We start from the raw sequence: 26,558 nt of genomic DNA, 5'->3' as shown, positions 1-26,558 counted from the left end.
TCTACTAAGGAGTGTTGCATTCTTCACTGCATGTTGTTTTATGTTTCTAGCATATTCTCATATATGGCAATTTGTCAGTGAAATGTATCCATCCATGCCTTTAATTAGCATTATTTATTTATTTATTTTCAATTTGTTTAATGATTGTTAGTTTCTAGTCATTTGTTTCCATGTTCTTATGCATCTTGTTTGTTTATATCATCCACAGATTTATAAATAAACTGGTCAGGTACTAGCTTGAGATCTTTCCAAGTTGCCTTGGTTACTGGCAGCTTGAAAATCAGAGTAGTTTATTTTTGATAGCTACATTCATATAAAATGAAGTTTTAATTACAAACAATCAGTTAAAGAAACACTCCAGTCACCATAACAACATAAGTTCTTTTGGTGCCAGGAAGCCACTGGCACCAGCTTAATTTAAGGGGTTACACCTCTAAAGCGCTCCTTCCATTCTGCCCTCTGGAATACATGCTCTGTGTGCAACATAACTACATCTACTTCTATCCACCACTTATTCATCTCACATCCCCTAAAACTACTTGCTTTAACTAAAACTTGGCTCTTTCCTTCTGACACAGCTACCCCTGCCTCATTATCTTATGGTGGTCTACAGTTTCCGCACAACCCAAGACAGCCTGACAGTAAAGGTGGTGGCGTAGGGTGTCTGCTTTCACCCTACTGCTCCTTCAAACCTCTACCCACCCACTCAATTCGCATATTCAAACCCATATATGCATCAATTGCAGTTATTTATCGTCCTCCTGGTTCTCCTCGTCTCTTCCTTGACCATTTTGCTGGCTGGCTTCCTTGCTTCCTGTCAAGCAATATCCCATCTCTAATTCTCGGGGATTTCAACATTCCCATTAACCCACCCTTGTCCTCAGTAGCCTCAAAATGTATTTCAATCACCCCCTTTGGGCTATCGCAATGGGCTAATTCTCCCACACATGTAGCTGGCAATACCCTAGATCTTATTTTTTCAAATGCATGCTCAGTCTCCAATCTCTGTAATATTCCATTTCCAATATCAGACCACCTCCTATCATTTATTCTTGAGTGCCCCCACACACAATATCCTCAACCTAATCTGGAGGGCAAGAGAATTCAAGTCAGGAGGAGTTTGAATTCTCTTGACCTCCAGCAGCTCTCAACTGATATTTATTCAGAACTCTCATCCATCCCTTCCCTCTCCTGTCCCTCTCTGTCTATCTCCTCATATAATGCTACCCTCATCTCTGCCCTAGACCCTGCAGCCCCGCTCCAAGCACGCACCTCAAGTTGCACTAAGTCAACCCGCTATCTGCAGTTGAATGCTGCTGGAGGATGTCTGCACCTTATCAGACTTTTTAAACTATAAATTTCTCTTGCGTTCATACAGCGCAGTCCTCACCCTTGCTAAACAGTCCTACTTTTCTTCTCTCATTAGTTCATGCTCCCGCAATCTTAGGCATCTCTTTAATACTTTTAACTCTCTTCTTCCCCCCCAGCTGTGGCAACCCCACAAACTAATCTTTCATCTGATAGCTTTGCATGTTACTTTACTGACAAGATTAAACAGTTAAAGGACCACTATAGGCACCCAGACCACTTCAGCTCAATGAAGTGGTCTGGGTGCCAGGTCCCTCTAGTTTTAACCCTGCAGCTGAAAACATAGCAGTTTCAGAGAAACTGCTATGTTTACACTGAGGATTAATCCAGGCTCTAGTGGCTGTCTCACTGACAACCACTAGAGGCTGCTTCCGTGATTCTCACTGTGAAAATCACAGTGAGAAGATGCTGACATCCACAGGAAAGCATTAAGTTTTGAATTTGAATGTGTGCGCGGCTCTTGCCGCGCATGCGCCTTCGGCGCTGACATCGGCAGGAGGAGGAGAGTTCCCCAGCGCCGAGGGAGCACGGCGCTGGAGAAAGGTAAGTGGCTGAAGGGGTTTTAGGCTTGTTTCTCACTAATTTTCTTATTGATGCCCTAATTACCCCACAACCAGTACAAACTCGGTGTTAGATTCTCTTTCAAAGTGTTAGTATATTTAGTGTATATCTGACTGCTTCACTTTTCCACTGAAGATCAATCAACACATTGCTACGCTACCCCTCTCCTCCTCTCCCCCCCTCCTGCTCTTCCTGGCTGTGAATACCTTCATATAAACTATTCTATCTCCATCTCTGTTCTTCAGGCCTCATCTCACACTCATACTCACTCATAGGAACAGCGATTGTTTTTCTCATCACTGATATATCAACAGATGAGAGCATGCATTTCAGATGACTATACTTTCTTGAAGGTCCAAGATGGTTAAGTCCCCTTAATAATATAAGGGCTTTCCCATGTTATGCAATTTCAGTCAGAGTCCTCAGATTGGTTAACTTGTAAGCCAACCAATCTGAGTACTCTATGCTGTGCATCCCTGCTTCGTTATCTTATGATAGCAGCACCATGGGGGCACAGGGGGACACTGATCTGTCTACCCACCACTCTTTATTTTACAACCCCATCAAATACCCATGTGTGGGGACATAGGTGAGCCTGTTCCAAGTCTACCCTGTTTGTTAATAGTAACTGAGCCACTAGTTTATTATTACAGCAAGCAGCCACTGGCTGCACACTTTGTTGTAAAAATGCCCCCATTCTAGCATGGCGAGTGGGACCTGAGGTGGGTATAAGACCTCTAATACAAATACAAGGTTCATGTTGACCCCCATAGGCTTTTAGTTTATTTCTTTTTTAACGACTGACAAGGTTCAAAAGCACATTTCTTAGGTGATTTTTCTCAAGCAGCCTACCCATTTATCAAATCCAGCTGCTAGAATTCCAGCTAGCATTATATCCCGTCAAAATTCAATAAAAAAATATCGTCTGAAAACTGAAAATAATTTTCGACTGGATTTTGACGATAGAATGTAATTGAGGCCATAGTCACATACATGTTTGCGAATTAAACATTCATAAATGTTCCCTATAAGCCATAAAATAAACCTTGATCCTCCTTTTACAGTACAGTACATATCTCATTTTCCTAGCAATGGATTATTCACTGCACAATCCTATATTTAGAAAGGGCAAAAGATCCATTATAAAAATAAATGCGTCTCTTGAATTTAGGTTATGAAGGTGTGTTTCAAATCTTCGATGTAAGAAATAGAAGAAATAAAAGCTCTGAAAGCCATTCCAGGAAACTGATAGACTCTCTGATATTCCTAGAATCAAAATGCATGTCACCTTGACCGATACTGTCTGTAAGTGACAACAATAGAAACCCACTAGTGATAAGAAATGATATCAGATGAATATGATGGGTTTAAAAAATAAGATCTTATTAGCCTGTGTTTTATGAAGATATCTTACACAGTTAATATCCTTCTCAATGTGTCTCTTTATTGTGTCCCTTTAATTCAGAAAAAAAAAACACTTTTTAGTTTCTACTTCATTACTAATGTATTTTTATCTGTTGCTCTGGCAACCTCTTCAAGCACCTGTGGTCATTCATATTTGTTGGATTCTTCTTTCATACATTCATTGATTTGATATCATTTTCTTTTGAAACACAGCATATATCCACTTGATTTATAAATAGGGGTCACACACTATACAGCTCTTCTAAGTGCAAATAGTCCATTGCTTTGATTTTTTTTATTTTTATTTTTATTAATTTCTTTTCACTAATGCGGTTACATGAAAAGTTAAAATTAAAACAAAACAATTCCGCAGTGCTTTAAAATATTATGAAAGGGGGAAAATTTACAATAAATTAGATAATTACACAGTGACAAAGGAACAATAGGTAGATGAGGACCCTGTTTAAATAAGCTTACAGTCTAGAGGAGGTGGGGTTCTAATACTCAACAGGGCAGCATGGGTGACAGCCACCAAACAAGGTGGAAAAGTAGCAGAGCTGGAGGTCAGAGTGGAGTATGGCTCTTTAGGAGAGCAAGAGACAGATTTGGATAAGTATAGATAAGTTACTCTGTGATTGCATAAGGCTTTCTGAACAGATGTGTTTTGAGGGACTTCTTAAACAATTGAAGACTAGGGGAGAGTTTGATGGGGTAGGCAGGCTGTTCCAAAGGAAGGGAGCCGCCCGCAAGAAGTCCTGCAAGCGAGAGTTAGCAGTGAGGGTGCGAGCAGCGGACAGGCGAAGGTCACCAGCAGATCTATGAATGGGGCATATCTATGAATCAGGGAAGAAATGTAACAGGGTCTAGAGTTGGTTAGAGTATTATAGGTAAGGGTTAGTATTTTGAATTGACACCTATAGGATACAGGAAGCCAGTGTAAGAATCGACATAGGGGCGAGGTATGGGAGGGGCAACGGGTGAGAAAGATCAGCCTGGTGGCAGCATTCATTACCGATTGTAGCGGGGCAATTCGACTTTTGGGGAGACCAACTAGGAGAGAATTACAGTTATCCATGCTAGAAGATTACCAGAGAATGAACAAGCTCCTTGGCAGCATCTTGCGTGAGAAAGGGTTTTTAAGGTGGAATCGAAATATTTTAGCAACATACTGGATATGTGGTGCAAAGGTGAGGCCAGGATCAAAGATAACACCAAGACAATGAACTTGCAAGGATGGACTGATGCAAGTACCATCAACTTGCAGGGAAAGTGAAGGAGGAGGATCAGCATTATGAGGGGGGAGATTAAGAAGCTCAATTTTAGAGAGATTGAGTTTCAGAAAGTGGGAGGACATCCAATCAGAGATTGAAGAAAAGCAGATAGAGACACACACATACAGACACACTGATACAAACACAGAACACAAACAGATACAAATACACACACTGACACATACAGATACACATATACCAACACACATACAGATACACAGGCACACATGTGTCTGTGTGTCTGTGTGTTTGTATAGTGTATGTAGTGTGTTTGTATAGTGAATGCAGTGTGTTTGTGTAGTTGATGCAGTTTGTGCTTGCATAGTGGATAATGGTGAGAGGGAGGGGTGATGGTGAGAGGAAGGGGGTGATGATGAGAGGGAGGGAGGTGATGATGAGAGCACTGATATTTTTAGGGTTTGTCTACAAAGTTTTTTTTTAAAAACAATGTGGAATAAAGGCCTGCAAATTTGGTAGAGAATTACGACAAGATATTTATATCTTTCATTGCAGCCTAATGTAGTTCTATCAGTATTTACCTAGAAGGTCAATTATACAATCAATTGTGTCAATTATACAATCAATTGTCTGCAATTATGGTTTATTTACCTTTACTGTCACAACAAAAATATTTAGCATATTTAACCTCTTAAGGACTGAGCCAAATGTACACGTTGTGATCAAAACAAAACGTAAACAAAAACTTGAATTTGCGCTATATGTCTGTTCAACCGTAATTTACCTCTTTCATATTATGTGCACCCACACTTATTATATATCATTTTATTCAGGGTAAACAGGGCTTTCATTTAACATCAAATATTTAGGTATGAAACATAATTTAATATGAATAAAATGTAAAAAAATGGGAGAAAATAAGAATTGTAAAAAAATTTTTTAGTTCTACGCCACATTTTAACGGTGAATGTCATAATAATGTTTGCTTTTATTGCAAAAAAATACACATATTTGTATTCAGCGATGTCTCACGTGTAAAACAGTACCCCCTATGTACAGGTTTTATGGTGTTTTGGGAAGTTACAGAGTCAAATATAGCATGTTAAATCTTTCAGTTTTTTCACATTGAAATTCGTCAGATTGGTTACGTTGCCTTTGAGACCGTATGGTAACCCAGGAATGAGAATTACCCCCATAATGGCATACCATTTGCAATAGTAGACAACCCAAGGTATTGCAAATGGGGTATGTCCAGTCTTTTTTAGTAGCCACTTGGTCACAAACACTAGCCAAAGTTAGCGTTAATATTTGTCTGTGTGTGAAAAATGCAAAAAACTAATTTGAACGCCAAGCTTGGCCAGTGTTTGTGACTAAGTGGCTACTAAAAAAGACTGGACATACCCTATTTGCAATACCTTGGGTTGTCTACTATTGCAGGAGCTTCCACCTCTCACGGTGCCCAGCAGATCCCAGGTAAGAAGCAAACCATTAGCAAAAGGGCTCTAATGTTTAAGGTGCATGGGCTCTGCAAAAGTGCACTGTAGTGGTTATAGTGTTTGGAGTGTTCCTTTAGGCAAGGCACTCTACATACCTTGATTGTTATTTATAAAAATGGCTCCATTATCATATAAAAATCAGCTTATATTTGGCTTCACATGAATTTAACAGAAGAGAATAAACCCCCAAAGTACCTGTTTTGAATCTGGAGTCATCATGTTGAGGCTAGTAGTAGATATATTCAGTGTTATACTCATTCCTGCAAACTGTAGGTTGCTCTTCCCAAGAATACTGGATAAAAGTTTGCTTGCTGGCTGATTCAGGGAAAAACAGAAAAAAGATTAGTTTAAGGCACTGACCCAAGTTCTATTTGTATAAGAAAATTATTGTAAAATGTACTTAAAATTTGGAATAAGCAGCTAATACATCAAATGTAGCACATTACAGCAATTTTATGTATATATATTAATTTATGTATTGACCATTTAACAGCATTAGGATGAGGCATTATGTTCTAACTATAATGGGCTTTAATGTCATTAGGAAGAATTGATACATCCTAACATTTTAGTGTGAGCAGATATCAATCCATGACATTTTTAGTGACCCCAGAATGTCAGATGCTCTGTATGCAGCACTCAATGTGAGCACTGTTCACAGCCCTTTAAATCTATTGAGAACACTACGGCTGATCAGATTGGAAATGGTAAATCTATATGGGCAGGTGCTCAAGGGAGACCATCGGGATCTCATAGCTTGGTCCCATGAGGATTGTGATCGTTGTTTGGCTTTGTCAACTTACCGGCACCGATCACACTGCAACCTAATTATCAGCATTATAGAGATATGCCTGTAATGCTGAAAACAGCCAGCAGATGGCTGCAATATACCACTCTCTACCATTTTAACTAGGAAACCCATCTGCTGATTTCAGTACTGATATCAACAGAGTGTTTCCTTAGTGTTAGGATTACGTATAGGGTTTGTGTTATGTTATGCTATGGTAGGGTTGGTATAGAGTTAGTGTTAGGATAGGGTTAGTTTTGCAGTTAGTGTTAGGGTAAAGGTTAATGCTGTTTTATGGTTATGGATGGTGTAGGGTAAAGTTTATGGTTAAGATTAGGCTATACAGTTAAAGTTTGTGTGCTTAGGGGTTTGGTACAGCGTTAGAGAGGTTGGTATAGAGTTAGCGTTAACTACCACAAATTAATTTAGATTGCAGACATTTGAGACATTTAACAATCAGAACTGAAACATGAATCTAATTTAAGCTTGTAGCGGAGAGCTGGTCTTTCACAGGTTAAAGGACCACTATAGGCACCCAGACCACTTCAGCTTAATGAAGTGGTCTGGGTGCCTGGTCCAGCTAGGGTTAACCCTTTTTTTTTTATAAACATAGTTTCAGAGAAACTGCTATGTTTATACTGAGGGTTAATCCAGCCTCTAGAGCCTCTAGTGGCTGTCTCATTGACAGCCACTAGAGGCGCTTGCGTGCTTCTCACTGTGAAAATCACATTGAGAAGACGCCAGCATCCATAGTAAAGCATTGTAAATGCTTTCCTATGAACTGGCTGAATGCGCGCGCGGCTCCTGCATTCAGCCGATGACATCGCTAGGAAGGAGGAGAGGAGGAGGAAAGCTCGCAGCCCGGCGCTGGAGAAAGGTAAGATTTTAACCCCTTCCTCTCTCCAGAGCCCGGCAGGAGGGGGACCGAGTATGTTTTCCTGGCACTATAGTGGTCCTTTAACTCCACTAAAGATCCCAGTGAGGCTCAGGAACAAGTAATAAAAATACCATAGAGTAATAATTACAGCAAGCAAGGTAATCCACGAATATCCCAATACAGATCTCAATGACTGGACACACAGCATCAGGAGCTGAACTAACTTTTAATCCACACAACCTCCTTTTAAAGCATTCTCCCATGCAAGGGAGGGATTCACCATAATTAGTCCAGTAGCCAATAATGTAACAGTTACCTCCCACACATCTCCTCCCCTCAGTGTGACACATAATCCTATTAAACATACTGTACTTTTCCCCGAATTCTGGATGTACCCCAAAACAAGCAGTTAGAATAATACTGATCTGGGTGACTAACATATCCAAAATTCACCCAGATCGGACCAGGGGTTCGGGAGTTAGGTGGAGGGTATAATTTGACCGACCGCACACGAGGTGGTATCCGAAAAAGGCTCCATGTGTTTTGGCCTTGCGGTCGGTCTCTGTTCGGGAGTTACAATACATAGAAATACCTGCCATCCACAGCTAATCTTACGTTCGTATTAATTCCCTTGTTCGGGACATTGATTTTACCGAACGAGGGGCTGACTAGTCCCTCTGTTCGTGAGTTATGGAGCTCTGGAGGTCTCAGCGGTGTTCGGTTGTTTGAGTGTCCGATTTGAGTTCCAGACACTGGACGACCAAACACCGCTGAGATTTTCATGCTTATGATGGCCGCCGCACATGGTTCGTATGCCGAACGGCAACCACACAGGCACATACAATGTATCAATTAAGCTGCGGTTTGCAGAGTGTGAACGCTTAACGAGGCGCACACTTCTCACTGGGGTGGTCTGATGGTTCGGTAGTTTCATTCGTATGAAACTACCGAACAATCATACGAAAATGACATACACTTTACAGATATACAGGGAAACAATTACACGAATACATTTCAATACGAATATCTAAGGACAGCCTTAATACAATCTGCTACAGAGCTCTTTTTCTTTAATTGCACTTGTTGTGTAAAAAGTATTATAAGCAAAAAAAAAAAATATTTTTAGTTTTTATTACCATTTTATTCACACTTAAAGGGTTACTCCAAACACCATGAGCACTTCAGTGATTTGGCGTGGTCATGGTGGTAGGAGCCTGGATGTGCAGTGTTTCATCTTGAAACATTACACATTCAGAGATATTGACAACTATGTGCCAAGGGCAAGTTGCACGCTCAGCAAACATGACTTGCCCTTTTCAATGCTGTGCATAAATTACGTCTGTGGTTAGCACGCACTGCATGCTGACAACAGACATGAAAATCTTACCCTTGCAACGGAAAGTTAGCTCTCCCCTCCTATCTTCTTTCACCCTTCCACCTCCCTCTGTGCTCATTGGCTTTTAGTTTTTTTTTTGTTTTTTTGTTTTTTAAACTCCCTCCCCTCACTGGCCCAGATTGGACCTCACAAGGCTCCTGTCACGTTGCAGGGGGGATGGAAGAGCAGTGCTGGTAACTTCACCTGGCACGGGATTCCAGGTAAGTAAAACCTTTTTATTTCAGATTTTACAGAAAATTGAGAGGGGGACCTTCCCTATAGTGCCAGTGGGGTATATTACCCCACTCTCAAAAGGGTTATAGTAACACTTTAATATTGTGTTAATATAGTATACATAGGATAATAAAAGAATCATTTCTGTCCTTTAAAAAGCAATATATCATATGTACAGGGGCACTTAAAGAGAAACACTTAAATTATGGTGGAACAATAAGTGCAAATTCTAGATTTTCTTTTGGTTCCGAACTATTGTCTCTGTCTTTAACCTCTTAATGCCGTTATGGCATTCTACGCCATCCTACATCAAGTGGGCTTTAAAGCCTATTGGGTGGCATAGACCACCGTGTATCACAATGTGTCATTGGATACCTGGGACTCCCCTCTGTTTGCCGAGGTCATTTTTAGCGTCACCAGACTTTTAGATGACATGTTTGCAGCTCAGGAAACCAGTGCTGCAAACAGCTCTTAAAATAGGCATTGGAAAATTTCAATGGATACCTGGGGCTCCTGTAAGTCAGCTGTGGCCATTTTTAGTGGCCCCATGCTGAAAGATGAGTGCTGTGCTAGAAGTCAGCAATGCACAGAGCCCTTTAACTCTATTCAGATCGCTCAGCCATTGTTTTTTGTGGAGTGCAGGCAACTATGTAGAAACCCTTGGCAAGGTCTCTCAGCCTATCCCCAGGCAATATAAACAAGTGCTGGGCTTCCCAACACCAATCTCAACAATTTGCTGGAAACAAGGTCCATTCAGAATTATACTAAGTTATTAATTGGTTTATAAATATTGGGGTTTAAAGCCTATTAGAGATTACAAGGCATTCCATACTGTGCACTATTTCATACATAAACAACAAATCAGCTGTTTGTATTTGGCTCAATTTGTTGTTAACGCACTAGGAAATGATTGATAGCAGAATTGAACTGAAGGGATCCCTGATATTATCAATTGGATCTCTATGCTGCAGTGAGATTTATTTCAAAATAGCTTAACCTATTTGAAATCGAATTTCAGACAAATTGTAATTGAATTTAAGGTCGGGCATCCTTTGAGTGTTTGATGGGTTTGGGGTATAATTAGGGTGATTTTTGATTAGAGAATTTCAAAAATGTGCAAATGTGCAATTTCCCTTGCCCATATCAGGCACATGTGTGGAAATCTTGACCTGCACCAGCAATGTTTCTCATGGACAAGCATTGAATCCATTGCTTCTCTATAAGAAGACTGTTTTATGCTTTGAGCAAGTGCTCAAACCGTGTGAGGAAGAGTACCTTCCTGGCTGTCAGGTGGCAGACTGCTACCTAGGAGCTTTATAAACTGCAGATTTCTCTTTAAATCATCAGTTTTGTAAAGTAAGCAAGAAGAGAAGACACGGTTAGCTCTTAAGGCATTTGGGTTTAGAGTGTTAAGGCTAGAACAATGTCAGCTGCAGGTTTAAAGTATATCTTCTATAATTAAATTGGGTCAGTCACTATTTGGGCTATTTGCATATTTTGCATAGAACCTAATGGTGACTGTTCCGCTTGCAGTGCGCTGACCTGTATATGCAGGGGAAGATGAGGTTTACATACCTGAAGCTGTCCCTCGTGGCTTCCACCATCTTCATCCGGTAAGTCCTCTTCATCTCCTGGTGCTCCCGAGAGCCTCTATAGACAATGCCATTTCCCCCACAGTCCCCACTGATGGTTGGTGAGGATGACAAAACTCGACGGCAGTAGCTCCACCTTTTATCAAGTTTTGTCATACGTAGGAAAAATACATAAGACAAAGTAGTCCCCACTTTGTCCTATGATATTTTTTGACTGTGTTGGAATTTCAGTCAAAGTAAGTATTTCATGTGTGTGTGGGGGGGAGGTGTGAGAGCTGCTTTAAACCTAGTGACAGATTAGGAAAGTGTTACAGCCACATGTCACAGTGTTAGAGAGACAGCAGCAGCAAGGATAAAAGGTACACTTAAAACCTTTTAACTCCACTCTGAGGTGGCCATGGACTTAAACTGCAACTCCAGCATCAAGTGTTAAGAATATATGCTTATTCCTAACACTATAGTGTGTAATGTTTGTTTTCTAAGCTCCTGTTGGGTTTAAGCACAGAAAACAACCAGTTTTAAGCTCTTACTATGTCAGCTTAAACTTGCTTCATCTGGTCAGAGCTCAGATCCCATGCAAACATATACCTACTTTATTCTGGTGTGGGAGACCAACTAGAAAGACCGTGTCAGGATCGTATCCTGACAACTATGTTTTATATTTATTTATTTATGTTCCTTTAAAAGAAGTTACAGCTCTCCACCACTAGTGGCCTCCCTAGCCACTAGTCACCTCAGTCCTTACCTGCATTGGACTAATTAAAGATCCTACAAAAGGCCACACCCGAGAATACCAGTGGCCTTTACACTGAAGTTGGTGAATTACCTGAATCACTTCATATCCTGGCTCCTGTGAACCTGCTCCAGATTTACCTTCAAACCTGCTCCTAACAATAACCTGCTTCATCCTTACCTATACTTCAAACCAGCCTTCCTCTGTAACCAGCCTGCCTTTGTTACAACCCTCCCTGGAAATTACATTCTTTATTATTTGCAAGTAACCTGTTCTGTGGCAAGTATCCTGTTTTGTGGCATATTGCCTAAAGTCTGTTTTCCCTCAAGTTTCATAATGTTTAAAAACAGGGGGTGCAGGGAGAATAAGATAGGGAAATGAGGTGTAAATGTTGAAGTAAGGGGTGGCAAAGAAGGGGGGCACAAAATGGAAGGTATAGCGTAAAATGCATTGTGGGAGGAGGTGGAAAAAAGAGGCATAAAAAGAAGTGGACATTTGGCGCGACTGTACAAAACGGTGGAGAAAAGCGGTTGGGTGGGTAAGCTCAGGGAGAGGGGAACACAAGGCATGTGAGGAATGGTTAAGGGAAATTACACAACTAGTTACATAGAAATAATGTTAAGCTTTAAAAGGTGAAATGGTTAAATACACATATCCCTATATCACATATATATGCAAACACACACACAATTACAAAGACATTAGAAAGAAACATGCTAAAAATGAAGGTTAAACTGACAAAAATAATGCTGTAATCTGCTATTTTTATATGCATCTTCACACAAGTGTAAGAAAGTAATATTATCTCCTTGCAGCACATTTTCTCATCCTATGGCATGTGAGTAGTATGACTAATGGATCTCACTTCAGATGGTGCCAAACGTGATGAAGTTTGAGGATAATTTGACAGATGATGGTGACATAGGTGCCTTGCATGCATCTACTTAAATCTTCTGAAATCTGAAAATGACATGCTTTTATTGTGGATGTGTATTAAGCCGTCTGTCCCTAGTGTGTTTGCAGCAATTGGAAAAATTTAAGGCATAGGGGAATATTGTTAATTTTAACAAAGACTGCAGTGTACTTCCACCAACAAATTAACGTATGGAGCAATCTTTCCACTTTTAACCTGAACAATAAGCATCCACAGTGCAGTGCCAGAATTGAATCTTAGTAGGAGCAGACATCTGAAGAACTTCTACTTACCCCTAAACATACACAACCTTGCAACTCCATGCTATTCTTGCTAAATCTCCCACCACATCCCTAAATATACTCCACCATCCATTACCTCCATAACTTTACCCACTCGATTTTGCTTTGCTTCTTTCTGCTGTGACATTTTATTCTAAAAATGGAATGCTTTCCTGATACATTAATTTGGTCACTTTTTATAAGACTTTGTGCAAATTCCTAAAAGCCCCCTTTCAACTTAATGTGTGTGCAGTCCATGAGGGAAAAGTTACTGCTGAGATAAGTATCCACCAACTGGAGTGGTAGAACACAGAATTCTTTGAGGCACCTCCACCTCCAAGTTCCTCCCACAGGACATCCTAGTTCTGTGTTCTGCCCCCTTCGGAGATGGTTCAATTTTTTGGATCTCTGACGCTTTTTATTATTAAACTTCTATCCAGAGGTTTTGTTCCTGCTTAAAGGGCAACATAATGTGGACAGGATAGATTGTGGGCATGCATGATGAATACAGCTAGCTTTTAAAGGGCAACTGCCACCCCAGAACTATTTTTATTAGAATAATCCTTCCATCAAGCTTTGAAAGGAAATAGCAGAAATGGATTTCCTAAAAATGAAGTATATGAAAAACTCATCCCTACTTTTACTATAGGTTCCTTCAGTCATACACAGGCACCATTGGTTGGACAGTGTTTGAAAACTGGTGGTTTCTATAGGCATCCCTACTTCTGTGCAGGGAGTGAAAACCACAGTGACAAACAGTTTGACCAAAAGTGAAAACATTGGTTTTTGATTGGAGTAACACTTTTTTTTTAAAATTTATTTATTTTTTTTTATTAAAAGAAAGGAAAAGTAATAATCTACAAAACACGTCCTTTAGTCAGAGGCACCCAAATGTTTGCATGCAACTATAATATGGTGAGGGAATGTAAGAGCATGATGTTGGAGAAAGATAAGATAAGGATTACGGATTACAGATGTTGTGGGCTACATCTCTCATAATGCTCTTACAGCCATTATGCTGGCAAAGCATTAGCGGGGATGCAATCCACAACATGTAGACTGCCAAAGGTTGCCTACAGCTGAGCTAAACCAATGACAGTGAAAGATGTTAACATGGAAGATGCTGGAAGGAAATGAAGTGTGCAGTCGAAAGCATTCTAAAGGCATGCAAAGAATCATGGGATATGAAGTTCTATATCATCTTGGGATCTACCTTGTAGACACCACTGGTGTAAAGGATCAGAGCTGCATTGTGACATACAGTATAATCACATGGGGAATAACAATGCAAGTATAGTTGGTAAATTGGATCCTTTAGGAAAAAGTCTCTGCAATCCTGGAAACAATTGTTATGACTACCCAGCAGAAGGTAAAGATTGTCGCAGAGAAAATAATTTTTGATTTCCCTTCACTCCAGCTTTGCGTGTTTCTTTGTGCGAGCTCAAATGCCAAATGCTGTCCATGGATATTATGCAAGAGTTATCCATGACTATATCCTCCATATTCTTACTGGTATTTCATTCTATATTTGGATGAACGGTTTTATATATTATTTGTCTATAGTCTTTTATAATGCAGTCTAATACTGCCATCTTGTGACTACAATTAATATTTCCTTTTTAATAAGTATTTTGAGGTCACCGGAAACAGATATTTAAGCAGCATTTTGATCATGTACTAGGCCTTTTCTCCAAATTATGGAGATTTAACACAGAAAATTGTTGTTCTGATTTGGCATGAAAGTGAAGGGCATCTTACAAAGGTAGAGGGCTAGTATGGTAACTATTTTGCATTATTGTAAACAAATTAAATCTCAGTTTGTAGGGACCAAAGGAGATTCAAGCCTTAAGCAACAATCTAGTTAAAGGGACACTTTAAGCACCAAAACAACTTTAGCATACTTAAGTGGTTTTGATGTATAGATGATGCTCCTGTCATTTAACTGCTCAAATTAGTTAAATTATTATTAATGGCATTTATATGGTGTCAACTTACTCGGCAGTGCTTTACAATATTATAAGACGAAAATTGAACAATAAATGAGACAATTACAAATTGTTACAGGAACAATAAATTATTGAGCTTTCAATCTAGAGGACGTAGGGTATAAAAACACAATAGGAAGGGCAGCATGGGTGGGGGAAAGCAAACAAGCAACATGGTGGCAAAGTAGTCAAATTGGAAAATGAGAGTGGAATGTGCGCCTTCTTAGAAGAGTGAGAGACAGATTGGTAAAATAAAAGTGGCAATAGGCATTCTGAAGAGATGGGTTTTGAGGGGATTCTTAAAGGTTTGAAGACTAGGGGAGAGTATAATGGGAGATGGTTCCAATGGAGTGGAGGTGCCCACAAGCTTGAGTTAGCAATATGGATATGAGCAGCAGAGAAGAGAATGTAGAGCAGAGTGACCAAGAAGGGGCATACATATAAATTAGTGGATAAATATAGTAGCAGGTATTATTTAGAGCTTTATAGCCAATAATTAATATATTGTATTGAATCTTCTAGAGTACAGGAAGCTGGAGATAAAAATCAGCCTGGAAGCAGTATTCATTATGGACAGTATGGTTTCTGGGGAGACCAATTAGGAGAGAATTACAGTGATCAATGCGAGAAATTACAAGGTCATTAACAAGCTCCTTATTAGGATCTTGTGTAAGAAAGGGGCAGATGAGGGCAATGTATTTAAGGTGGAATTGGCAGGATTTGATAACAGACTGGAGGTGAGGCCCGAATCAAAAATAACACTATGGCGGCAAGTTTGCAAGGATTGGTTGATTTGTGTACAATCAACTTTCAGGGAGAGTGACAGAAGGATTAGTATTATGAGTAGGGAAGATATGAAGCTTGGTTTTAGAAAGACTGACTTTTAGAAAGCCCAGCCTTTCTAAAGCTAAGTTTCTTATCTTCCCTTCTCGTAAAAACTAATCTTTCTGCAAGTTGGAGATAGAACAGGGAGGGCATCCAGCCAGAGATGAAAGAGAGGCAACTGCTGAGACATTCTAGAAAAGCAAGCAAGATATCAGGGGAGGAAAGACATATCTGGGTGTCATCGGCATACAGATGTTAGCAGAATCCAAGGTAATTAATATGATTGCAAAGTGAGGCAGTAAAAAGCTAAATAAAGGGATCGATGACAGATCCTTGCGGTACTCCATCTGAGTCAGGATGAGGAGAGGAGGTGTTAATTAAAAAAGGAAATACTGAATGAACATTGGGAGAGATAGGACAAGGACAGTGTTATGGACATTGATGGTGTGAAGAGTTTGAACAAGAAGAGCATGATCAACAGTGTTAAAGGAAGTAGAGGTCTAGAAAAATTAGCATGGAGTAGTGGCCTTTGGATTTAGCCATGATTAGCTCATTAGTTATTTTAGTTAGTTCAGGCTCAGTAGAACGGAGGGGGCGGAAGCCAGATTGCAGAGGGCCAAGGAGAGAGTTAGAGTTGAGAAAACATGTCAGACAAGTAAGGGTAGTCGATCCAGAAGCTTTGTTTATGCAGAACTAGCCACCATCCTGTCTGTGACTTACACAGCCTCCTTACATACTTCCTGTAAAGAGAGATCTATTTTTTAAACTTTTCCTCTATTGCACAGTTTAATTAACAATGTCATATCTCATTCTGTATCAACTGCTTTCTAGCACCTGCATGATCCTCATGTGCATAAATAAAGTTCAATTAATAGAGTAGGAGATAAGGAGTCCTGAAGTATGCAACACTACGTTGTAAAGTTTGATAGACAATTAATTTTTTTTTTTTTTTTAGGCTGAGTGCGATTTAACTTAGAAATGAGAGAGAATTGAACAGTGAATTCAAAGTTGTTGTTTTTTTTTTTTCAAATTAAAGGCCTAATTAGCTAAACTGGAAGCATACCTGACTTAGAGAATTTTTCCAGATTGTCTATTTTTTCTTTGAATTTAAAACTCATTTTGAATTTATTTTAAATTCTTACTTCAGAGGGAAAAAAATGAATATTTTATTGACACATTATAACGAATAATACCTACTCCATAGGTACTCCACATTGGAAAATTGAACATTTATACATTTCTTGTTTATTTTTACTGATTTGAGTATATATACAAAACATCCAGCAATGATTCAAATCCCTATGGGTTTTTATTGTTTGTTTGTTTTCACATGAATCACTACTCAATACTCCATGTTGATAAAGCAAAAAAAAACTGTTTATTTAAAAATGTAAAAACTGAAAATTCATTAAAAAAAAAAAAGCTGAAATGCCACAATGAAATAAGCATTCAGACTCCTTGCTTTGACACTTGAAATTTAGTTCAGATGCATTTCACGACCTCAGATGGGACTGAATGTACTCATGTCCCCACAATGCGATAAGTGTATGCTTGTCTACTTAATATTAAAAACTAGCAACTAGGCAGCCAGGGGGATAGGTTGTTTAAAATAACTGAGGGGGATGATATAGACTTCCCTGGGCATCAAGTGGGGGCTAGTTGACTAAAATGGGGGGACATGTTTGTCACCCCCCACCCCACCCATGGTAAGTGGATAGGGGCTTTTGTAAACCTGCCCCTCACCCATTGGCGATGTGTGGGGGACCTATTATTAATATTAAAAAAGAGAACCTATTCTCACCCCAGCCCCCACCTAATGGCGGCAAGTGGGACTCAAATTAATTAAATCATAGGGTGTTGGACTTGTTAGTGTCCAACCTCCTGAAATAATGGCATGTCAAAACCCCTCTACAACTCAAAGTCCCCCGATCCCCTAGCTACTCCTCATAAAAAAGAAATTACCCTACCAATCCCTCCATTGCCCTAATAGTAAGGGAGGGCAATCAATCGAATAGCTGTTAACAAAAAATATATATTTACCATTAGATTGGAAGTCTTCATACTTTTAATTCTGTTCATCTTCAGCCCCCAAAAAAGCCTAATAAAAGTCTATAATAACCACACAGGTACTATTCTATAGTGCTTCTTTAAAATATAAAAAAAAATTATATATATATATATATATATATATATATATATATCTCAAAATATTCAAATATTTTTCAAACTGTTAAATAATTTGAAAAGATTTTCCAAAAATATTAAATTGGGAACATTTTATGAAAACTCACCTTTGCCTTTGCCATCACCTTTGCTATGAGTATTATTAGTAGTGTTACTTTTGACATGACCATGACCTCAATTTAATAAACTTTCTAAATAATTCAATACTGTTTATAAAAAAAAAAACTTAACTTGATTTATCCACCAAACTCACCACTAAAGTCTGTTTTTTTTTTTTTTTTTGTTTGTTTTGCGCATTAAAACCACCCACAGGAAAGCATTACTCAATGCTTTCCTATGGACGTCAAGCGTCTTCTTACTGTGATTTTCAGTGAGAATCGCGGAAGCGGCTGTCAGTGATCCAACCACTAGAGGCTGGATTAACCCTAATCTAAACATAGCAGTTTCTCTTGTTCACTACAAAATGGCAACAAACTGTACCTTTCGTTTTTTGAAGACTCCTTTGGTACCTGGAACAGCTTCACAAACTCTGCTGAAAGCTTCTCTGTAATAAAATAAAAAAGCAAATCATTTGTATATAATAACACCCATTACAATATATAGACATTGCTGTTGTGTGTTATGTATTCACTAAAGTTTCCAGAACCCTTCAATATACAGTACATTCAGAAAGTATTCAGCTTTTTTTTCATGTTGCAGTCTTATTACACAGTAAAATGACATGGTTACATAGCTGAAATGATACTTGCGTCCATCAAGTTCAGCCTTTCTCACATCTGTTTTTGCTGTTGATCCAAAAGAAGGGGAAAAAACCTAGTCTGAAGTGCTTTCCGATTTTGCAACAAACTAGAAAAAAAAATCCTTCTTGACCCCAGAATGGCAGTCCGATATCTCCTTGGATTAAGAAGCTGTAACTCCACATATTAAAAATTATATCCATTAATATTATGTATTTCTCCAGTCACTGTTTAACTATCTGTACAGACTCTGCTAAAACCACCTCTTCATACTGTAAAGAACCATTTCCTTTGACCTAAACTACTTCCAGTCTAAATGCGTGACCTTGTGTCCTATATATAGTCCTGTTTATGAATAGATTTCCAAACCGTGATTTGTGTTGGCTCCGAATATATTCGTATAACACTTACCGTATTTATCGGCGTATAACACGCACTTTTTTCCCCTGAAAATAGGGGAAAAATCGTGGGTGCGTGTTATACGCCGATATCCCATAATTACTTACCTGTCCTGAAGCGTGGGCCGGCTTCACAGCGCGCACCGCGGTACAGGAACTTTAATTTAAGGTTCCGGTTTCCGGCGGGACTGAAAGGAAGTGTGCACAATAGTGTGCACACTTCCTTTCAGTCCCGCCGGAAACCGGAACCTTAAATTAAAGTTCCTGTTCCGCGGTGCACGGTGTGAAGCCGGCCCACGCTTCAGGACAGGTAAGTAATTATGGGAGGGGAGGAAAGTACACTATGGGAGGGGAGGGGAGGGGAGGGGGAGGAAAGTACACTATGGGAGGGGAGGGGGAGGAAAGTACACTATGGGAGGGGAGGGGGAGGAAAGTACACTATGGGAGGGGAGGGGGAGGAAAGTACACTATGGGAGGGGAGGGGGAGGAAAGTACACTATGGGAGGGGAGGAGGAGGAAAGTACACTATGGGAGGGGAGGGGGAGGAAAGTACACTATGGGAGGGGAGGGGGGAGAATACTATGGGAGGGGAGAGGGGAGAATACTATGGGAGGGGAGGGGGGGAGAATACTATGGGAGGGGAGGGGGGGGAGAATACGAGGGGAGGGGGGGGAGAATACTATGGGAGGGGAGGGGGGAGAATACTATATACTATGGGAGGGGAGGGGGGGAGAATACTATGGGAGGGGAGGGGGGGAGAATACTATGGGAGGGGAGGGGGGAGAATACTATGGGAGGAGGGGGGGAATACTATGGGAGGGGGGAGAATACTATGGAAAGGGGGGAGAATACTATGGAAAGGGGGGACACTATGGGATGAGGGGGGAATACTATGGGATGAGGGGGGAAATTTCCTGGAATTTCTTTCTAAAAATGAGGTGCGTGTTATACGCCTGTGCGTGTTATACGCCGATAAATACGGTATTTCCACAGTCTTTTTTTTTAGATTAACTTTCTTTAGTTGCATCAGCACCTTGTCTTGAGTAATCCAATCACATTTCTTCTGCAAATTTTGTGCAGCAATCTTATAACCTATCTCTTGCCATATGTTCCTACTTAATATATACCGAAGAAACATAATTATTTAAAATATTTGCCTTTTCGTGATCTTCATTTTTTGTTCTGTTTTTTTTTTCTCTTCTAGAATGTAGGCACTTAAAAACCTTTCGGCTATCTTCTCAATACCTTCTCATTTTCTAGTTTAGCTCATCTAATCCACTCTTTGCATACATTATAGGTTTCCTTATATCATACATAGGATGCCTCTGATTTTTCTAAATTTAAATGCCCTTTTCTTATTTTACATTTCCTGGCTTATCTTACCACTAAGTCGCATCAGTTTATTTTATATTTGTTACCCAATGGTATATACTGAGAAGTGTACATAATATATTCTAATATATTTTTGAAGATGTTCTATTCATCCTCACTTTTTTCACTAAAGACTTTATGCCAGTCAATAAGTTGTAAAGCTGCCATTATTTCATTGAAATTGGACTTTTTAAATGTTTTGTTTTAGTATGTCCCTTGTGGTTTTTTTTTTTTTTTTTTTTTTTTTTAGTTTATTTAAAAAAACAACATATTGTGATCACAATTTCCCACATGCTCCCCTACTTGAATGCTTGACAAGAGATTAACATAGTTTGTTATAACCAGATTCAGACAAGCATCCTTTCTATTTGGTGCTTCTTCCAATTGTGACAGGAAGATATTATTTAATAGGTTCAAAAACCTGAAACCCCAGGCTGAACTTTGGTCGTTCTACCCCAATTTATTTCTGGCTAATTCAAATCTTGGTTAAATTAACTGCAGCTCCCCCCGTTTGCTCTAACAGCTGTATTTCTTATCAAAATCAGCATTAGGTGGTTTTAAAGCATATTTCAGCTTATAACGGATTTTCCTTCTTGCCCCAAGCAGATATCTCCCAAAAAGCTTCCACATTTTCCTAATCACATACCACTAATGTCTGGCTTTAACTCATGGTTGACGTACAAACATAACCCTCCACCTTTCCTATTCTTTCTATCCTTTTAAAATAATGAGTAGACATTAAGTTAACTGCATAGTTATGTTTCTCATTCAACTTTTGTTTCTGTTATGCCTATCATGTCATATTGTATGCTATTCCCACATTTAGGCTCATTGCATTAGTAAGCATACATTTAATATTGTCATGAACCACTTGTGCTGTATGTAAATTTATATTCCATACCTTATCTGTTCTGATCATGCCCTCTCCTAGTGCTGAGCTAAATCCCATCTCCTCTCTATCTTTATTTTAAATAATTGTCCCTGCACCCCCCACTACTAGTTTAAAATCTCTAGTCTTTTGGTCATCCTTTCCCACAGTACAGCAGACCCTCTCCATTTAGATGCAATCCATCCCACCTATAATTTTTGCACCCAAGCACAAAAGCAGTCCAGTGTTCAAAAAAAACAAAACCCTTCTTCCTTCACTATAAATTTAGCCATGCATTAATCTCCCTCTGTCTTTCTACTGTAGTGTGTAGCATACGTAATATCAAAGAAAATGCTTCTTTGGAGGTCCTTTTCCTCTGTTAATTTCCTATTTTCCTGACCTCATTCTTTATTATCTTCCACTTTTGAATTTGTCATTGATAACTATATGGAACATTAAAAATAAAGTCAGTAGGGGTAACCAATAAATGTATACCATGTAATTAAAGTATAGGGTGCAAAAGGTATTATAACCACCCCCTCTAGTGGTATGTAGAAAATCATACAACCAAAATCAATAATAGTAATAAAATGTCAAACTTTATTTCAATACAAAATTAAAATACCAATTCAAATATGTATACCTATAGTAATAGGATATATACCTCAAATAATCTGCCCAATACATAAGTATTCATCACGTATACATAATACAAAAAGAATTTATACAAAAAAAATTAATTGATTATACAAGAGAATATAAGTTACAAAAGCAATCTGATTGCTGTACAATATTACCTGACAAGTGGACAGAGAAACACACCCGACATTTCAGCTATAGAGCCTTTTTCAAGGGTAAATTCTAGTCACAGCACTTTAGGAATTTATAGACATACAGGTAATTAAGAACGGCGGTTAGACCTTGTAATAAGTGGGGGGGATGTCATTAACAGCTAAACTGTATGCCAATGAAGTGTTATTGTGTTATAATACAGGGATTCAAGCCCCCATTCTACCCTTAGGCAATAATGGAGTCCTCTGTGAAGCACATGGCCTTTCACCAGGCAAAATCAGTTGGGTTGTTGATAAACTCCTCCTCTATTCCCTTCCAATGCAATCCCCCTTCCCACAGGAGGCACTCTGGTTCTGTTACATCCTAAGGGATTGACTAAGGGAGATGTGTCCAGCAGAAGGAGGGGCTAACCTGTTTAAAGCCCTGTGAATAGCACATTTTCTCTTCTTTTGAATGACCACTCTTTGAATTGCCTCTCTTCACCTTCTCTCTCTCTCTCTCTCTCTCTCTCTCTCTCTCTCTCTCTCTCTCTCTCTCTCTCTCCCCTCTCCCCACTATACACACCCTCTCTCTTACTCTCAGCTGCTGATCGATGGAGTGGTAACTGTATCACGTGTCTATGTCTGTTATACTATGTTAGTTTAGCCTACTTTCCATTCAGTCAATGATTGGTTTTATTAGCAACATTTACTAGCCTATTTCAAATGTATATGTATTGTTTATTTGTTTAATTAGCCTCTCTTAATAAATATTATTGAATTGCCGAAAGCAAGGAGTGTGGACTCTGACTTTACACTCGGTTTTGAAGTTATTATTTTTAGTTATTAATGTTATTAATTCCAAGTTTATTCCAACTTGCGAGTTAAACGTTTATTATAGACCTCCTCCTTGTAACACCCACACTGGACCCAAGTAACTTACACACACCTGAGATACCTAGTAATGCTTTATCAATCAATCATGACAGCTAGGTCCTCCAGGGGTCAGCAACATGTCAGACCCGAGCACCCAGGAGACGGCAAACTGTCTGGAATAATGCAATCAGAGAGGCAAATTACCCTGCTTATTCTATTGGTATTAGAGTTCCCTACCACCACACCCTAGTCTAGTATTTCTTGCATTCACAGTCCCAGGCATACTAGGAAGAGTTCCAAACTTCTTCCATTTAAACATTATGGAGGCAACTTCAATGCAGACAAAATGATTTTGTAGCCTTCCCTAGATTTGTGTCTTGACACAATTCTGTCTCTGAGCTATGAAGGCAGTTCCTAGTTTTTGCTTTGATATGCCTTTATAGCTGTAAGACCTTATAGACAGGTGGTTTTCAAAATAATTTGCAATCAATTGGATTTGCTACAGATGGACTCAGGTAAAAGTGTAGAATCCTCTCGAAGATGATAGAGTAAAGTGATGCAGTTGAGCTGAATTTTAAGTGTCATAGCAAATACGTATATCAATGTGATGTTTCGGTTTTCAAATATCTGTTTTTTGCTTTATTATTATTATTATTATTGGTAAGCTCATTTGGGCAAGGTCCTCTTCACCTACTGTTGTCATATATCATACATGATTTCCTAGAATGAATGTTTGCCTTGTTTCCTATTTTACAGCTCTGTGGAATATGTCTGCATTATATAAATAATTGTAATTGGGTCTTTTGTGTAGATTGATGTGAAATTTATTTTAATTTAAACAATTGTTGTATAAAGCTACAATATAAAAAAATGTTACAAAATGGAGTACTTTCCGAATGCACTAACAGCGCAACAAAACTGGCAAATTGCACTCTGATTCTTATAAGCAAGAAACTTATAATTATGCAAACTGTGAATTGTGTAGGAATTCACCCCTGCTAAACATTTATTGTGCACAGTATTAATGCATGCATTTAATAACAATTGCAGCATAAAGGTTCAGGAGATAGCCTGCATTACATTCAAACTTGGACATTATGTAAAGGAGGACAGTATATCATTTTAATTTCAAATGATATCATAGTCTCAATCAAGCATTTTTTTACAATTGATATTTAATTATATTCATTATACTAAATTATATATAACACATATTTTCATCTTTCTCTGTGTATGATAATGCACATTTTATGTTTTCCTTCTTTCTGATTGTACTTGTTTTAAAATACCAGTGAAATAGTTTTTTTTTCCAACATACAAATAAATGTCAACTCCTGGCAAATCTGAAACTCGTTCTTAAATATCATTCAACTGACCCTTTGGATGGATGCTACTGAAAAAGAGGGAGTCGTTTCAATCAACAAAAACATGAAACTTTATTGAAACGTTTAACACTAGAACTAAAAGTGAAACTAAATATTAGGCTTATGTTAAAACCCGAGTCCACGTACCTAAAATTAATTTAAATACAATCATCAAAAATTACTCATAAATTATGATAAGTGAATTAATCCCACAATATACCAATTAGGCACTTTCTAATTAATTATACAGTAAGGTACGAACTCAAGACTATTGAACAGGTTCATTCCACTCTTAAAATCGAACCTCTAATATTGTATGTTGTTCTCTGGTACTGTGAACGTGCAGCTGGTAAAAGGTATAACTGAATTTAAAAGTACTATCTACAACATGCTAACAGTATCTCTACAGATAAATATTAAAAAAGAAAAGTGTCATATAAACTATCAGAAATTTCCTAAATGGAAAGACTGCTACAATATAACAATTCTACTATCAGTCGTCTGAGTTGAGACAAGAGCCAGCAAGCCCGCACATAGTTCTCAGCCATGGCACTTTACAATGTGATCGGCAAAGGAATTGCTAAATTTGGGCCAAAATAGAAGAACTGGAAAATTCTCCTTTTCCAATTTCCCCAAATCAACTTCCTTTAACTAGATATTGCAATTCACTTTATTTCGCTTTTTATGAACAATCCTTTAGCATTCAAGGGTATCCTTGAATTAAAAATTCAGACTAATTTTATTAGGGCGGAAAACCTCTTGGTCTAGTGGTGGACCTTTTCATCACTAGACTCTTTCCTTGCTCTATGATAATATTCCAGTACTGGAGAATTGTATCCAGCCTTTTTAAGACATTTCATGTTCTCCATAGACCTGTTTTTAAAGTTTTATGCAGGTCCTCATTGAAAATATAATTATCACTTCCTTAATTTTAAAGGTTTATTTTATTTTAACTTACATGCTTTGTTGCAAAGTAAATTAGTAAGTGCTTACATGCACACGTACAGTACTGTTAGGCAGTATGCCCAACACATGGTATACGTACAGAATGTTTTTGGTTAGATACTGAGTGGACATGCGCATGTCTGAGGCATCCTAGGCCAGCAGATTGCTACAATACAGAAGTACAGAGAAGGTGAGTATATTTTACATTTCACATTGTGGAGTGTGGTAATATCACCAATCAGGAATCCCAATATACAGTGGATTATCTGCTTACAGAAACGTTGAACATTTATGCAAAATGTATTGGTTGATGCTGGCAATGGTATCCTTATGACTGCTATCCTTGTTGCACATAAATTTGTGCGAGTTTTATAATTAACCCTCAGTATTAACACTTTTTATTTTAGTTCTTGACTGTTACCAGTTTAGTAGATTTCCTTGGATTTTATCATTTACAGGGAAGTGCTTTTTCTGGGTCTAGATTATATAGATTTCATTATTTATTTTGTGCTTTCTATTTTCTGGTTCCAGTACATTTTATACTTGCCTCCACTTCTTTATTTCAGAGTGTACCAGGATGAAACAATGAGGATCTGTCACTTCTCTGAAAGTGACACCTCCTCTTTAAAAACAAAGCGTTATTCTCTGAAATATAAAAATTCCCAAGTTACTCTATGTTGTGGACATGAAATATTACTCTAATTTCTCTAGTTAGTAAAATATCTATTCCCTTTATATAGTTCTTGAATCATCATTTATCACTTCATAACATGATTTACTTAGTTTACCTAAAATGGCCGCTAGGGCCAGGGAGTTTCCCTTAATCATCGAATAACATTCTCACTAACAAGATGGTGCTGGAATCTGGGGGAGACCCGCAAGATGCCAGTGACATCACACCTGGTAGGACGAGCAATGAATCAACCACTTAACCCCTAACCAATTATTGATGTATAAATCAATGTTATCTCTGACAATGCTTGATGTAATTTTGCTTTATAAGGGGCATGCCACCCCCTCTAATAAACATTCCTCAAGTTTTTCATTAACCCGAAACTTGTGTCCGGTGTGAATTACTTCAGGGAGCGTGCACACACTGTTTCTTTAATTTGGCCAGGGGCAGATACACAAAATAATCAATTTATTGATTGATTTCCACTTCATTCTATATTTCAAATCAAATTTCAAAGGCGTCACAGAGTAGTGCAAATGTATGTTATTTTGCTGACCTGATCCTGATTAAACGCCTTCCTATTTGCAACATTACCTTTGGAATTGGATACTCTATATTTAAGTGGGAGGCGTACTAGGGCAGAGAATTTGGATCAAAGTTCAACTACTATATACTGTGTAAACATTGTTAGACATTTTGACTACTGTATTCT

The 26,558-nt window shown here is 38.6% G+C and overlaps 1 protein-coding gene across 2 annotated transcripts in view; it reads right to left on the bottom strand.

The window, feature by feature from the left end:
- The window catches only part of SHC3 (SHC adaptor protein 3), a 126,047-nt gene that overhangs the window by 20,196 nt on the left and 79,293 nt on the right, over window positions 1-26,558 (bottom strand). For both annotated transcript variants that reach the window (XM_063454943.1, XM_063454944.1), the window contains exons 4-5: window positions 18,325-18,388; window positions 6,254-6,373 (exon numbers count right to left, since the gene is read on the bottom strand). In XM_063454943.1, the coding sequence (XP_063311013.1) occupies window positions 6,254-6,373; window positions 18,325-18,388 (184 nt within the window). The remainder of the gene's footprint in view (window positions 1-6,253; window positions 6,374-18,324; window positions 18,389-26,558) is intronic.

This window comes from Pelobates fuscus, chromosome 5 (genome assembly GCF_036172605.1).
Source record: "Pelobates fuscus isolate aPelFus1 chromosome 5, aPelFus1.pri, whole genome shotgun sequence".
Classification (NCBI taxonomy): Eukaryota; Metazoa; Chordata; class Amphibia; order Anura; family Pelobatidae; genus Pelobates; species Pelobates fuscus.
Note: the sequence above shows the minus strand (reverse complement) of the source record. Positions and strands in the feature narration are given on the sequence as shown.